At 33.3% G+C, this 16030-nt stretch overlaps 3 protein-coding genes across 3 annotated transcripts; all 3 read right to left on the reverse strand.

Annotated features, from left to right (window-relative positions):
* Positions 1-486: 486 nt before the first annotated feature.
* Positions 487-1108, reverse strand: LOC122579431 (auxin-responsive protein SAUR22-like). The gene has a single exon (XM_043751607.1). It carries the CDS (start codon positions 974-976, stop codon positions 692-694), a length of 285 nt encoding a protein of 94 aa, XP_043607542.1. The 5' UTR covers positions 977-1108; the 3' UTR covers positions 487-691.
* A 943-nt stretch (positions 1109-2051) lies between these two features.
* On the reverse strand, positions 2052-2519 carry LOC122579199 (auxin-responsive protein SAUR22-like). Its single transcript, XM_043751312.1, has one exon. The coding sequence runs from the start codon at positions 2459-2461 to the stop codon at positions 2156-2158; it is 306 nt and encodes a 101-aa protein (XP_043607247.1). The 5' UTR covers positions 2462-2519; the 3' UTR covers positions 2052-2155.
* Positions 2520-5307: 2788 nt separating this feature from the next.
* LOC122579200 (auxin-responsive protein SAUR23-like) lies at positions 5308-5890 on the reverse strand. Its single transcript, XM_043751314.1, has one exon. The coding sequence runs from the start codon at positions 5791-5793 to the stop codon at positions 5503-5505; it is 291 nt and encodes a 96-aa protein (XP_043607249.1). The 5' UTR covers positions 5794-5890; the 3' UTR covers positions 5308-5502.
* Positions 5891-16030: the final 10140 nt, after the last annotated feature.

Here is a 16030-nt window from a genome sequence, read left to right on the forward strand (position 1 = left end):
CCATGAAGTGGTGGTACCTTCATAGAAGTAAGGATTGGATCGGATTAACAAACTACAGATGTTTTAAATTGACTACCAAGTCACTTTGTGAAGGTAAACCTCACACAAAAACCCTGTCTTTATTTTACAATTCATCATCTTTTTAAAAAGTAGAAAATTTTTTAGGCTTTTATTGGTGGAGTTTATTTACTTGAGATTTTAATTTATTTATTTGGGGATAACTTATATGATGTTAACATCATTTAACTAGATGATATTTAACATGTGTGTAATTGATGTGAGTGCATCACCAAAATGTTAACATCATATTACATTTTTCCTATTTTTTCATTTTTTGGGCTTGACATAAGGGTGGTACAGTCCCTATTCTTGTTTTTGGCTGGCTCCCCTTTTTATGGGTGAATTGCCGATAATATATAGAAATCAAAACCTCTCCCACAGTTCAGTATGAGGGGTGGAACTATAAACTTGTTGTCGAGAGAGTAATGCTAGAATATCAAAAACACATAACAAACTTGTTGCAATAAACATATATATACATGAATTCACCGATAGATATATATGGTATTATAAAATTTGGGAATCCCCTTTCATCATAAGTTTTTTTACTCTATGATAGTTTTAAAAAAAAAAAAAAATCAGTAAACTATGTATCCACTATCTTTGGAGGATGGCAATCTTTGTCCTCAAATTACAAAATGTGCAATTGGGAAGTAAGACGGACGAAAGCTTCTTCATGGCAGGGAATGGTAAGTCCTCCCATAGGATGGTTGAACCCGAATTCTTCCTCTGATTTACGCAACATGTCTTGGAACAATGGTTGGTCCAGGCAAGATAAAGGAACTACAAACCGTTTCCTTTGAACTTCTCCTACGTACACGGCCAAATATCCTTTGGGAACATCTTGGTTCTTGTTGTTCAGTTTGATTAGTTGCTTTGCACTAGCAACTATTGATTGCAACCGGTAGGCACCCATATTTTTTGAGAGAAGATAATATTTTTTAGAGGCTGATGCAAGAATAAAAGGAATTTGTAGAAGTGGTGGAATTCAATTGGAAGATGTTTATTTTAATTTATGGAAGTCTCGAGTATCAGCTGGCTTATATTTATACCATCTATAGTTGCAGCTAGCAACCCGATTAGGAACTATTTTAATGGATATGGATTTCTAAAAGACCCTACGTCATTGTGGTTTCACATGTCTTTGCTTGATTATTAAACTTTAGAAAATATATTATTACTCGTATTTCTTATCCATCCAATCGAAGAACATGCATGGCCTATATGTTTCTGCGAGGTCCTGATCATGGCTAAAATGGCCTTATATGTTTCTGTGAGGTCATGATCATCACTAAAAATTGCAATACTTCTAACCTACATTTGATTTTAAATTACGATATACATATGAGCTGCTCAACTTGAGATGTGGAAAGATGGTTTTCATAGCCCATTGTTTCATTCTCAAAACCCGTAGGCAGTCAAGGTATTCCAAAGACTGCACTTAACATTACGAGTATTAAATTGGTCTCTGGCGCGAACTGCACTGCCACGCCAAAGGCATGGAGCTATTTAGGCATCTTTAGAATCTTAATACATGTTAATGAGACTTACGACTGTATGCTAACTGATTTTTTTTTTTTTTTGAAAGGCAGCAACGGATAAGTGGCTAACACCCCCTACACGGATGCGCCCATGCCGGTTCGGCTCCTGGAAATGCCCTGAAGGGTTTGCCCCCATGTGTTAGATGGGTATAGCATGTTAAGGCCACCTCACCACATTTGAATGTGGCAGGATTCGAACCTGAGACCCCCGTGAGGAAACCACGTTGTGGAAAACCGTGTGACCACTGGGCTAACACCCCAATGGCTTGTTTGCTAATTGATCTGATAGTATTTTAATGTATATATTGATGAAACTTAGACCAATGCGTATATTAAGTTATTAAGGGGTGATCATTTGGTGCAGCGAAACAAATCAAATTAATCTGCTTAAGAAAATTGCCTATTGATATATGTACAAAATAATGGAAAAGGAATTTAAGAAATGTCCCTTTTTACATTGTTTAGGACAATAACTATAACATTCTCTACATGACAAAAGAAACAAAATCATGGTGCAAAAATAATCTTTAGAAGATGGCGAAATTAAGCTAGTTTTATGCATGGTAAACTATGAAACGCTGATCGAGTCGGGCAGTAACACTCACAAAAGCATCTTCATGACAGGGAATCGTAAGTCCTCCCATTGGATGATTGAATCCATATTCTTCTTCCGACCTACGTAACAAATCTTGGAATAACGGTTGGTCCAAGTAGGATAAAGGCACAACAAACCGCTTCTTTTGGCTTTCTCCAACGTACACTGCAAAATGTCCTTTAGGAACATCTGATTGGTGCTTGTTCTGCATTTTGATCATTTGTTTCAAATTTGAAACCAAGGAATGTACCCGGAAAGCACCCATATATATATAAATGAAGGATTAATATATAGTATTTGAAACCAATTCAAGGACTGATGAATTAAGGATTGTATTTGGAAGCTATATATATAGACGAATCTAATAAGAGTCTGAAGAGTACGTACTATATATAAATGTTTAATATATATAGTAGTCTCTAGCTTGATGTATACTTAATTAATTGCCACTAGCCATGACAAATGGGAAATGTGACAATGCATATTATTATGGATGATCAGGATGGTTTAAATTCTATAACTGGCCTAATTAATTAGTCATACTGTATATATATGATTTGCCTCACGTACATATCACATGGGTTCGCTCAGTTCAATACTCATGTAATAGTGCGATTTCTATCCACACAGTTCACTTCATCATATAAGAAATTGGCCAACTTGTTCTATTCGAAATCATGATAATTAAGAAATGTGGATTAAAAAGAATCTTTTTATCATATATAGCCTAATTTCACATTGATATATATTTGATGAGTAATATATATATATAATTCATGTGAAAGTTGATTTAATTATTACTTATTGAAAGATCTAATTAATTTCAAAGGAATTGTTACACATGTTGAACTAATTAAATGATATTCCATAATAACAATATTTTTAGCTACAATTGTACGTTTTTCTAGTTGCTTAACGGTTTGCGGGTTACATGCAAGAGATGATACATACATATAGATGAAGTGCATGACTAGCTACACATGTGGTGATCAGAATAAATATTTCTATGCATAGCCCATGGTTTTTGAAGTATAGTAGGTGCATTTAATTTCAAAGATGCCAATTATTGCTATTAATTGACATTTCTTCGCAATATATATATATATATATATATATTGCCCATCCCCATGGAGTGGGACCATCGTCAGTGATTTTATTCTCTCCATCTGAATTTATCTATCTATCTATCTATGCTGTGAATGTGATACATGTAAAGTTGGACTCCAAGTAGCATATACGTACTACGTAGACTGTACAACTACCAAAAGGAAAAAGCAAATGTACGCTTTTGGCTAGCTAGCTAGCTATACCGTGTTCAATGAACAGATTTTTGGAACACTAAATTTTGTAGTAAACTTTATCTATATGAGCTGTGTATAGTATGGGGTTCGGGGGATCGATTTCTTATTAATTTATTCCTAAAATATTTTCAATAGGAATTTCGGCAAGGGTAGAGATTTCAGTATTTTGGATTGGAAGGCGTGGAGTGTCGATATTTTGAAATTAATTAAGTTTCAAAATGATTTGGTAGTTGTGCTTTTAATATTATGATTTTGGTGTAGAAATGTTAAATCATGGGTTCACAGTTGCTACCGATGAATAAATGGGACATTTTTTTGGATGGTCAGCTGAATAAAGCTATTCAAAGCCCTTTCAAGTTTTTTTTATTAAGTTCTTAAGACAAATAAATAATGAAGAAGATTTCACAAGAACCGAATCAATCAACTTGTCCTTGTATAGAAAGAAATCGATCGAAAGGATCCTACATGCTCCCTTTATCAAGGGCAAAGGTAAAAAATTAATGTTATATAAAAAAAGAATTTTGAGTCTCAATTTAACAACATACGATTAGAGCGACATTTTTTTGCCCCAGAGTTAAAGTTCGATCGCATACAAAGGTTTGATGAGACAGTCTATCCCACTTGATCAAAATCAAGTTGTTAAGTGAATACGAGTTTTTTTTAATTAAGTAGAATCTAAAAGGCGTTGTAAGATTGAAATCCAGCGCGCATGTTCTACGTTACTAGCTTTGTAATCATGCATGTCACTACTGTGATTTGAGAAGATGACAATAAATATGTATTCACTGAAGCTCATTTTCATCCGCTCTCGACAGAAGACATCATGAACTTTTGTGATCATTTAACGACTGTTGTCATCAGATCTCAATTGTACGATTTGCTGTAACACTTATACATGCAGTATAGTAAATCTATCAAACTTATGGTACATGCATTTATCATTCCTCATATTCAAAATACGCTACAAATAATATCACAATCATCCACATTTTTAGTTAATATTATAAAAAAAAATTCACGTTTTTATTTGTGTTAAACTATATTAAACTAAAAATGTAAAACAAATATATTCACATTGAAAAGTGTCAACCTTAAAAATCCATAATTTTAAGTGTGGATCGTTATATTTAATTTGTCACATCACATTTATTCACACTAACTACTTTACTTAGTGTGAACAAATGTGGTGTGACAAATAATTAAATATGAAATATCACAATAAAATTTGTGATATTTTAAAAGAAAATTATGTATGAAGCTGTTACACATCCAATTAAATTGAGTAGAAAACTTGTTACATGTTAATTTTTTAATATTTTGAATAAATGACTTTTTTACCTAAGTTGAGTGTGTATCTACAGCCTCATATTTCTTTCCTCTTATTTTAAGAGTTCACACTTTCTAATGTTAATAAGTTTTTACAATTTTAGTTCAATAAATCTTTTATACATATTAAAGCATAACAAATTTTTATAATTTGTTCACGTTAGTGTTAATAAATTTTTATACTTTAGTTCAATAAATCTTCTAACATATAAAAGCATAACAAACTTTTATAATGTGTTCACGTTACTTAAAGTATGAATGACTGTAATATCATTTGTGAATAATTGTAATATTATCACATTAGGCAAATCTAAACTCCGCGAGGCTTACAGGATAATGTTTACATAAATGTGTGTCAACATTTCCATGGCAAAGTATGTTAGACTTTAATGTTTCTTGGAATTAATAACTAACAAAGTTGCACATGTTGATGAATTTAAATAAGTAAAATTTTGCTAGTTTATTGTAGGAGTGAAACAAAGAATTACCGGCCAGTGTAATCAATAATTCAATATGTTAAAAGAAGTACAAATTAACCATCCGTTTATAATTTTGGAATATGGGATTTGGTTTAAACCAATCTCTAGCTACTATATATAATTATCATACAAAATTTAACTAATACATAGTGTCAAAATTCGTGGAGCTTCACCCGGCCTCATCTAATAATTACTCCTAACTAAGAAGTGTGTAATCGTGCAGTGAGAGTGACAAAGGTTTCTTCTTCACAAGGAATGGTAAGTCCTCCCATCGGATGGCTGAACCCGTATTCTTCCTCTGACCTACGTAACAAATCTTGGAACAACGGTTGATCCAAGTAAGATAAAGGAACCACGAACCTCTTCTTTTGTAATTCGCCAACGTACACAGCCAAGTGTCCCTTAGGAACATCTGTTCGATGTGTAGTGTGGTGCAGTTTGATCATTTGTTTCGCATTAGCAACCAAAGAGTGCAATCGGAAAATAGCCATAATAATTAATTAGCACGGACGAAAGGTAATTAACTATGTGTCTTAATTTGTTCTTGAAGGAATGAAAAGATAGAGAAGAAAATGGATTTAGTGATTTAGTTGGATATATGGGAAGTACTAAATATGAGAGTTGTATTTATAGTGTGTATATATTTGCAAGTCGCCCGGAAATTTGATAATGAGGATAGGAAGTTCAGTTTATCAGGGGCCTACTTATGTGTCACCTCACATGCCTTTGTTTTGTTTACTACTCATATAATATACATTTTCTTATCGACAAATTAAATATAGTAATTGAGAATATAGAGGCCTACTTGTTTCTCTGCAGAAATGATTAAAAAAAAAAAAAACAGAACAACAATTGGGATTCAAGAACTAAGAAGAGGGTTGTCCATGCTGTAACCGTTGGCCCAATCATTCGAGTTGATTTGCTCGATCATTTTTCATTTATGAACTAGCTAGCTACTCGATCGTACATTCATACTTGGCTCCAAATCGATCATATCTGAAATACTTTTGAAGAAGCATGTGATACAGAACTCTGGCTTTTGAATACGAGTACTACGTAGATGTGTAAGATTTATGGATACAAGCCTTACAAAAAAAAAAAGATTTATGGCCGGATACAAATTAAACTAGACGAGAAATGGTTGAGTTTGGCTCGATCAACTATAGATGGCAGGCTATGCTGAAAATTGATGCAGCAATTTATGAGTTATCTTAATGCAGACTAGAGCTCGCTGGGAGTAACATTTGAGCTTGATTTGGTAGCTTCAATAATCTGCCATTACAAATTAATTTGCTAGATAAAAAGATAATTAAGTTGATTTTAATTCTCCAATGACTATAATTTCAGAACTATGTTCACAAAAAAACACTTTACTCAATTCAGACCCAAATATAACAAGGGTCAAAATCAGGATTGACATGATTAATTTTTCGGAAAAAAAAATAAAAATGGATCGGCCACTCACACAAGTCACAAAGTCAGAATGGACTCTGCATATGACTTCATGTATAAACTTGTAAGCAACAACATTTATATATATAAGTTTATAAATAAAACTAACTTTAGGGCTACATATAACAATTATAAAAGTGACGCGGGCCTAAGTGTAGAGTAGCAAGCTATTTAATATTTGTAGGCCCAATCAAATAAGGGGTTGCACTAAATTAAGCCTAACTTGAGTTGCAGTGCTCTTTTTTCAGAATATGACCGGTCAAAACAACCGTTGAAACGCCGAAACATATTTTAACAAACTGCTTACGGGTCAACCTCCGGGCCTAAAAACACCATTTTTATAAGTTATTAGACTTTTTTTTGCATCATTTCAGTTTTTTTGGACTTTCTTTTTATCATAACTTTTGGTTCACCTGATCATATCTTTTAGGCTCATACGAATTTTGCACTGCTTTATATGTGATTGTATACTAGGGATGATCAGTTTATAATTTACGGAGTACATATTTTTAACAATGAATTGAACTCATTATCCGTATACAAACTTTGAGAAGAAAAAAAAAAAAATCATATTTCTCACAAATTAAAAGGAAGAAGCATGTGGCTTCGATAAGTTTTATGTGTATAGATGACTCGATAGTTATCAACAAATGAACATATGCGCCATTTGAATAATTTGATTAATATTAATGCAGAGTTCTACCGATAAGTACAAGGTGATGATAGAAGGGTAGCAAATAACCAACAGTGTTATTGTGCTATTGTGTTGGGTGATAACATTGTTGTGAATTTCTTTAAATTTTTGGGATTTGATTTGGACGAATTGTCGATACGTACAATTTGACTTGTGATAGACTGATAGTACGTAAACTTCATTACTCATAAGTCAATATCATAAAGTATATACAAAACTGAAACATGTGACAACGATCGATATACTCGTATTTGTTGAACATGTATGTTTGTATGGAGTAACAAAGAAAGTATATAGGATAATATATGATCACAGTAACTTGAAATAGTTTGAAAACATGATTAATTGGTTACAAATGTTTGAATAGTTTGAAAGAATGCTCAATATTGGAATGTAGACGTACATGAGGAACTTAAATCTCGTAATTAAATGTCTCACCCAACGATTAATCATGGCCGGGTTAATTTTCCATAGATAGAGGGACGTTAATATAGAAAGTTTGATTCATCTGCATGTGCATGTGTACGTACGTGGCTTCCATGATCTTCTAAAATGGCCGGTTGAGCTAGCTTTTTGACAATGAGCCGGACTTTCGACTCTCTCTCTCTTCAAATTGTTGAATGAGTGAAATCGAAATGGTTAAAATGAAACTCTAATTGACTTTGACTAGCTACTAGTGGACCCTAATTAAGTAATCAAGTAGAACTTATAAGGGAAATGAGACCTTCAAAATAATCTTCATTGCATGGAATTCTAAGACCTCCATCTGAGTTATTGTCAAAACCAAATTCTTCTTCTACCCAATGTAAAAGCTCCCGGAACAAAGGGTGGTCCAACGTAGATATTGGGATGACATATCTCTTGTGTGATTCGCCGACGTAAACAGCAAAATGGCCTTTCTTAGGGGAATCTGTAGCACCTGCGAATCCATTCTTCTTTGGAGTAATTGATCGCCTGAGCTTTTGTTTCCCATTGACTATATTGGTTATTGTTTTACCCATAATAATTAGTATAATATTGGTATACCAAAATATGAATGTTGGAGAGATCAAGTTAATGTGGATATATAGAAGATTAATTGTATGTATTTGACTTCTAATTATTATGGTGATGAGTGACTCTGAACATGCAATCTATAAGACGTTGGTTTATATAGCAAGGGGATCTTAGGTAGCTAGGTTTCTTCAAATAGCAAGCAAGAATTAAAGACATAGAATTCCTTAGGACTTATCACATGAGAAATTTTAAATTAAATCAATCATAGCTAATGAATTGAAAGAGTAGACAAAATGAAGCACATGGGCATGGCTTTCTTTTTAGAGGCATATGATGCCCTACCACTATCAAGGCTTATCTATCTCATCACCTTGAGAAATAGATATTTGGTATATATATCAATGGCACACTGTTTTGACTATGGCTGTTTCTATTCCATAACCAAAGCTAATATATAGTGGATTTTTGAACTTAATTATTTAAAGTGTATATGTATTATGCATGGGGTAGGAATCTTTAATTAGTCAAAAAGATAGGGATTTTGTCGGGTGTTTGAGTTAAAAGCCTTATCTTAGTGAACAACCAAACACTGGTGGCCGGTCCGTTGTGTTCGATCGATCGAGCAAGTTTATATTTATTTTAAGATTTGCACCATAACTAATGTCGACCAGCACCTTCACGTACTATTGCTAATAAGAGTTTGCCAATCGAGACTAGATGCAGTTTGCACGCAAGTAGTTGTTTTTAGTGAGAAAATAACTTAGTTGGACATATATTTGGTCAAATATATTCGAACACTTTAAATTGGTAATTAAGTAATTCTTGTAGATGTTTTGGAAGTATATGAGTGCTGCGCATGCATATATATATATATATATATATATATATATATATATATATATATATATATTTACCCTATGCTGCTATGATATGATCTAGCCACCTTTGTCCTTAGTCCACTACTATCCACGATTCACATATGTCTTTGTAGAAACTCATCCATCGTTAATTATAACGTACTTGAAACAAACAAAACAAGTTAAGAGATCAAGGAATTGACAACAGTTTTATGCTACAGTAAAAACTTATACATATGAAATTAAAAATGCACGTCGTTGCTAAGTTGTTAGCTAGTAATTAACCCGTCATGACTCATGAGATAGAGTACGTCGATCCTTTTTAGCTTTGAGCCTTTGATACATATATTTTTTAGCGCAAATTAATGACTTGTTTCGCCAACTTAATTAGCACGTGGTTGACAACGAATTTTGATGATGGACGTGACTTGTTTTGCCAACAATCTTGTTTTTATTTAATTAGTGACCAGCCGGTAAAACTTACATCGGTTTGTGAAAAGGTTGAAAGTATTAATTGTTAAGTGATGAAAGGAACAATTCCGATTAAAAGTATCTAGTTTTTTTTTTTTTTTTTAAATGTGAAATGATTTTTTTTTTTTTTTAAAATAGAACATACGTAAGGAGTTTTTGAAGATGAATGGTGGAGATTAATGGTTATGGTTATTTGAAGTGATTATGATGATTTAATGATTTAGTATTATACTATTATATATTGTGCTCGTTTATATTCTTTTATAAAGAGAAAAGCCTCTTTTTTATTTTAAGTAATTCTACCTTTGATTTATCAAAATTGTCTTTGACTTTTTTATTTTTAGCCCTTAATGAATTAAACCTTTATTTTAATAATTAATACTTACATGCATCAACCTACACCACTTAACACTGTCACCACCACGAATAGTATATCACCGACACCACTAGACCGCCTTCCCCGCTACTGCCGCTGCATTGCGCGGGTACCATTTTTATTTTATTTTATGTAAAATTACGTATAATGCAAAGGATAAAATAGTAATGGGACCAGAAGCTAGGTACCACCCGTTTACCCTTTTAGACTAAAATAATCTTAATTAAACACTAGAAGTCACACCAAAATAGATATTGGGCACGAGCCCGATCGATTTGATTGTTGGGACGACAGAGTATTCATGGCATTAGAACATCCTACACGCTGTCTACATGCATCATATCATCCTGAAAAGCCTAGTGAGAAGTGATATAAATTTTGCTTGTTGAATATAATTCAATTCGACAATTAATTAATAAGCTAGGCAGCCTTTTCTAATTTAGATGTACGTACGTACCCTGAATGAAACCAGAACACTCTTGCGCGCGTGCAATTTAAAGATGGCTTGATAGGACATATATATAAGCTAGCTAGCTAGCATGTTTACATCGTGATCAAGGAATATCATTTGACTATTAATTATTTTTGTCAGCGTCTTCACGTACTAATTCACTTATATATGGTGTCTTTACTTTTGATCGATCTATTTGAAGGCCGGTTTATCGATCTTTTTCATAATATATAATCAAACTAACTAAAGTAGTTTTCTAAACAAAATTAATTAATTAAGCTTATGGATGGTCAAACTTTTTTAGCATCAAATTACTGTTTGATAGTCATAAGTACTATACGTAATCCATATATCCATATATAAGTAATTAAGAAAAGAAAAAGAAGTGATTAATTTTCTTTCATAAAATCTATCCAAGCCCATATCTTTGTCTTTTTCTTTTGCTTTTGATTTAACTCATTGCATGCTACAGTTCTTAGTGAGCTTAACACCACATATTGCACACCTGGGCTGCCGGAAAGTTAATTTCATGTGACCCTTGTCTCTGACAGCCTAGCTAGCTAGCTAATAAACTAAAGTAAAAAAACAATCTATAAAGTAGGATCTGGTGGGATCTGCTGTACGTACATTTGGTTTTCATCGAATTCTATAAAAGATAAATGTATCTATATATAAGTTGGTCATGAGTCATTATACATATATAGGCTCATTTGAATATATTGAGTCATCAGTCATTGTACGTACCCTACAATAATTTATCCTATATGATACAAAAGTATAATAATATTGACATAACTTCTAGACTTTTATACTCGTACGTAGTAACTACTCATATTTAGTGTACGTCTTGGAGCTATGATGAGAGACGGAACTTGTGTCATGTGGCGTCATATCACATCACAAGATGCTATCTGCAGACATTTTGCTTGAAAACATAGAAAAGGAGAGAGAGAGAGGGGGCGGGGGGATGAAGAAGGCGTTATATATATATATATACATACTGTTGGAACCACGTTAGTGTGACCGTCACTGATCATGTATCATTCCTGATATGATAATTGACAATAACTAAAATCCATATGTCTAGGTAAATATATGATGGACGTATTTACTCTTAGAGACGTAGTATAGGGTTTCCCATTAGGTGATTGTAACTAAGAGGACTAATGGTAAACACATTAAACACCAGAAGGGTTGAATGTGTAAATACTAAAGGGTTGAATGTGTAATTACTCTCATTATAAATAGATGGGTAATTAACCCTGAGTTAAGGTTAATCACACACACATAATCCCAACACATAATAAACCCTAAAATTCGTGTGAGTATTCCTCTCTAATTCGTGCATCATGTTCCAGCCAAATTTATCATCCCATTATTACTCAATCACCTTGTTATAGGAACCCGAAATCCAGCAATTATGCTTTATGCTCTTACAGGTTCCACAGGACGATTGGGGATGTTTTATCACTCGAATCGAATCATGTTTATTCCAACACATACTACAAGTCGTTTTAGAAGGATTTTTTGCCAAGAAGAAGCCCGGGAGGGTAGTGTAGCATGCAGAATGAAGGGAATTGAAGCTGCCGTCCACCCCGTCCCACTCCCCTTAATGAAATTACATGAAAGTAGTACACGTAATGTGGTGGTTAATTTGCACAATTCTTACGTTTGCGAATTTTGTAGTACAAAATACAACCGTATATATATATATAATCATTAATTTTACTCAAATGTGGTAGATTTCGGCTTGATGTCTTCAAAGTGTTTTTTTTTTTTTTTCGTGTGTGTGTGATAATATTGCTGCATGCACAGTCTACATATCTATTACCATAAAGAATTTAATTCGTGTATATATGTGTTACCAACAGTACGTGATGTCAAGCTAGGACCACATATATATATGCTTGTTCCCTAAATATAGATGGCCGGGCAGGGAAAATTGGTGCGCTATATTTGGTGAAACATGAAAGCTTTAAATCGGTTGTTTGGTTTGATTATATTGTTCTTTCAAGAAATTAAAACATGAAAGCTTAATTAATTAATTAATGGATAACGTACTACGAGGTATAATATAATGCATGCTCGATCTTGTGTCTCTGCCATGTCATGTTGTCAAATTAACAAAAACCCGTATAGTAGCTACCCAGCAAGTATGTATAAACGCTTTAATCAAGGCTTTGACTCGGACACAATTAATAAAAATAAATGATATATTTGCGATATATATCAAACTATATGTAAGTTCCTGCCTTCCTGACATGAACGTATACGAACAAGTGTACTCTAGATATTTGTATATATTGAAACCAACAATTGTAATAATGATATATCAACATCGACATAAAGTCTTGATGTATGTAGTACATGACATGAAAGTTGGTTAGCCGGGGCCGGCCGGCCTTCCAACCAGGAGGAATTAATCATCTTCAAGATGAATGCATTTAGTCAAGCTAGTCGTTCTAATGATCTGAATTCTCTGTCTCGCCAATCAATTCCTACCTAGTTGATTAATTAGTGGATAGCCAATATGTTTGGCGTGAATTCAGGTTCCTTTTTTAGGATTTATTTTTATCTGTATTTTTTTTCCTATAGCATAAAATTAACATTAATTTTACAAATAAGCAGTAGAAGAATTACTGATCGATTTCAAGTTAAATTATCGGATGTCAAAATCCATGTGGTTATGCCAACGTGTAGGTCCATATGGGTGTTTAAACACCCATACGGGCTGTATACGTTGATAGCCGTATGGTACGTTGCTTTGAGTTTTCTGGTCAAAGCGAGCATACTTTTGGTATAATTAAGAGTAGCATATTCACATATATTATATTCGGTGTTTATGATGAATTGGTCGGTCTGTATAGACGTTCCTAAAGAATATATATGCGATTGCTGGCAGCTAGGAACATATATAAGGAGAAAAAGAAAAAAAATTAGAACATTTGCATGTTATTCTAGAAATTTCCATCGAAAAGAAACAACCAGTGGTAATGATCTATCAACATCATATATATCGCTATAAATTTCTCAGGTGTGTATAGTCAATTCCTAGCTTGTTCCACCAAACCCACAAATCCATTTGCTACTTAATTACGACATTACATGACATGATAGTTGGATGATATATATTGCCCGGATGCCCCTCCAGTGTATCAACATTTAACATGGTAGGCCAAACAAGAATTCCTTTTAATCTTTATTATATTATATCTTTTAAAATTAATCTACTTGCTTTTGTTAGGTGACATGCCATGTGATACCGTAGCATAAAAACACATATGAGTGGTTGAAACTTATAATCATTGAAAATATGTTTTTTATATTGGTGATTATCAAAAAAAAAATTTTTGAAAAAACTCGTATCCTATGGCTTACGTACAATAGTTTGTGTAAGAAATTATACGTATTTCCAAATATGTGACCTCTAGTAATTAACTTGCTCACATTATTAAAATTACTACTATATATTTTCGGTTAACAAAATAAGAGATTAAACATACATTGTGGATAAGTAGTTATGACTACAAAATTTTAAACGAACTGAAGAGCTGGAGCTGATTTGTTATCGTATATTCACTACATTGCAATCTTCTTGTGTAACGATAGTTGGTTTGTCATTTGTGAACACACCAAAGAGAAAAGAAATAAAGTGACAATGTGACGTATATTATGTACGAGTAGTAAATTTTGTTAATATTATTGAAAAGAAGAAGATAAAAAAGATGACATGTCCGTTTGAAAAGAAAGTTCTAGCCAAAGTTCTATTTCTATAATTCTATGAGAGGACTTCCTCAGCTGGGTTGATAATCTGATATTGAATTATTTTTGGGCTTGGATATGGCCTTCAGAGCTGGGCCCAGAACAGATCAGTTGCTGGAACTCGAAAATTTGATTAGTTGGGCCTTTTTTATGGGCTCATGCGCCTTCATCCTAGACGATACACGCATGCAGTTTTTTTTAGTGGATACGATTAAACCTGACCACGTATTTGATGATGTCGAAGCTTCTTGTCTTCATGTGGATATCATGTATACGAAAACGAAAGTATCGACTAAATGGGTGAACATTTTAACATATGTTAGTGCCTTAGTGCCGTAGTGGCAAAGTTTAAACATTTAATAAGAGATTTTCAGTTTATCACTTTATTGATTAAAAGAAATATATACCAAGGTGAGTTTGAAACCTAGTACATCTCTTAGGCTAATAAGTATGGCAGCTCCACAAGCCAAGGTTAGACATGTACAATTGTACATATTGTATCATTTTGTCATATATCTATAGATGTATGTATTTTCTATATTTATTTAAATTTTTCATGGGTTACATGGGAGCCTGTACAGGCCCAAGGAGCATCATAAGCTTAAAATACCTTAGATAATTGAATTTTTCTTTAGCACAGATATGTTTTACTAGTTTGTATATATTATATTTTAAAAATTATATTGTGTGGTAAATATATATATATATATATATATATATTAATGTTTGTTATATGAATATTACTTACAAAAAGATTATTCTACCAAATTAATTTGGCAATCTTATAAACAAATTTATATAACTATAATATAACAAACATAAATATACATACTTCTCTTTTGAATAAAAAGACTGATAAAAGGATATTCTGAAATTAGTAGTCCTTTAGTCGTTGTGATGGGAAAGTACGACCAGTTGAAAAGAAGCACGCACACCTTGGAAATGGAAAAAGGGTAATGAAACACCCCGAGATTTACTCTCGAGTCTAAATGCTTGGGCATGGGTTCCCACATGTGACTTCCTGATTTTATGCCCCTTATCACTCCAACATTTTTCTATCTCTATTTTTTGCTAAACATTACAATAATACTTGTGACTCGTAACTTTTACTCGAGACTCGTATTATGATTTTTGACTCATGATTTAGGCGAGCGCCCTAGAGACCGAACCGGTACCCATCCAGTACCGGATTAAACATCGTTCCGACCCTTCGGTACCGATAGGGTGGGGAGGGATTTGGGGACACTGTTGTCAATTTCTTTGCGTATCTTCTTTTGTCTTTTCTTCCTTCTTCTTTCTTTCTTTATTTCTTTCTTATTCTATATATGTTTAAATTAAATATAAAATAGTGAATAGGGGAGGGGTGGTGAAAGAGTCCTAACATTTGGAAGCGGGCGGGGAGGAGGAAAAAAACCGGAAAGGGGAGGGAAGGGGTGGCGAGCCACTCCACACCCAAACATGACTTGACTTTTAATAGTACTTTTAAATATATAATATTATATTTTTTTAAAAAGTGTGGATCATTTGCTCGCAACAATAGATCTAACTTAGATTGTCTTAACCATGTCTGCGATAGAGAGTCCCTCACCTTCAATACCTAGTAGGAAGGAAAACCCCCAACTAAACTGTCCAGAGTCACGACATTTAATTGGGGTAATATCATGATGCC

The sequence above is a fragment of the Erigeron canadensis genome, chromosome 8 (assembly GCF_010389155.1).
Source record: "Erigeron canadensis isolate Cc75 chromosome 8, C_canadensis_v1, whole genome shotgun sequence".
NCBI lineage: Eukaryota > Viridiplantae > Streptophyta > Magnoliopsida > Asterales > Asteraceae > Erigeron > Erigeron canadensis.

Excerpts from the sequence above, each read along its gene's own strand:
- LOC122579431 (XM_043751607.1), bottom strand. The coding sequence starts at position 976 with ATGGGTGCCTACCGGTTGCAATCAATAGTTGCTAGTGCAAAGCAACTA.
- LOC122579199 (XM_043751312.1), bottom strand. The coding sequence starts at position 2,461 with ATGGGTGCTTTCCGGGTACATTCCTTGGTTTCAAATTTGAAACAAATG.
- LOC122579200 (XM_043751314.1), bottom strand. The coding sequence starts at position 5,793 with ATGGCTATTTTCCGATTGCACTCTTTGGTTGCTAATGCGAAACAAATG.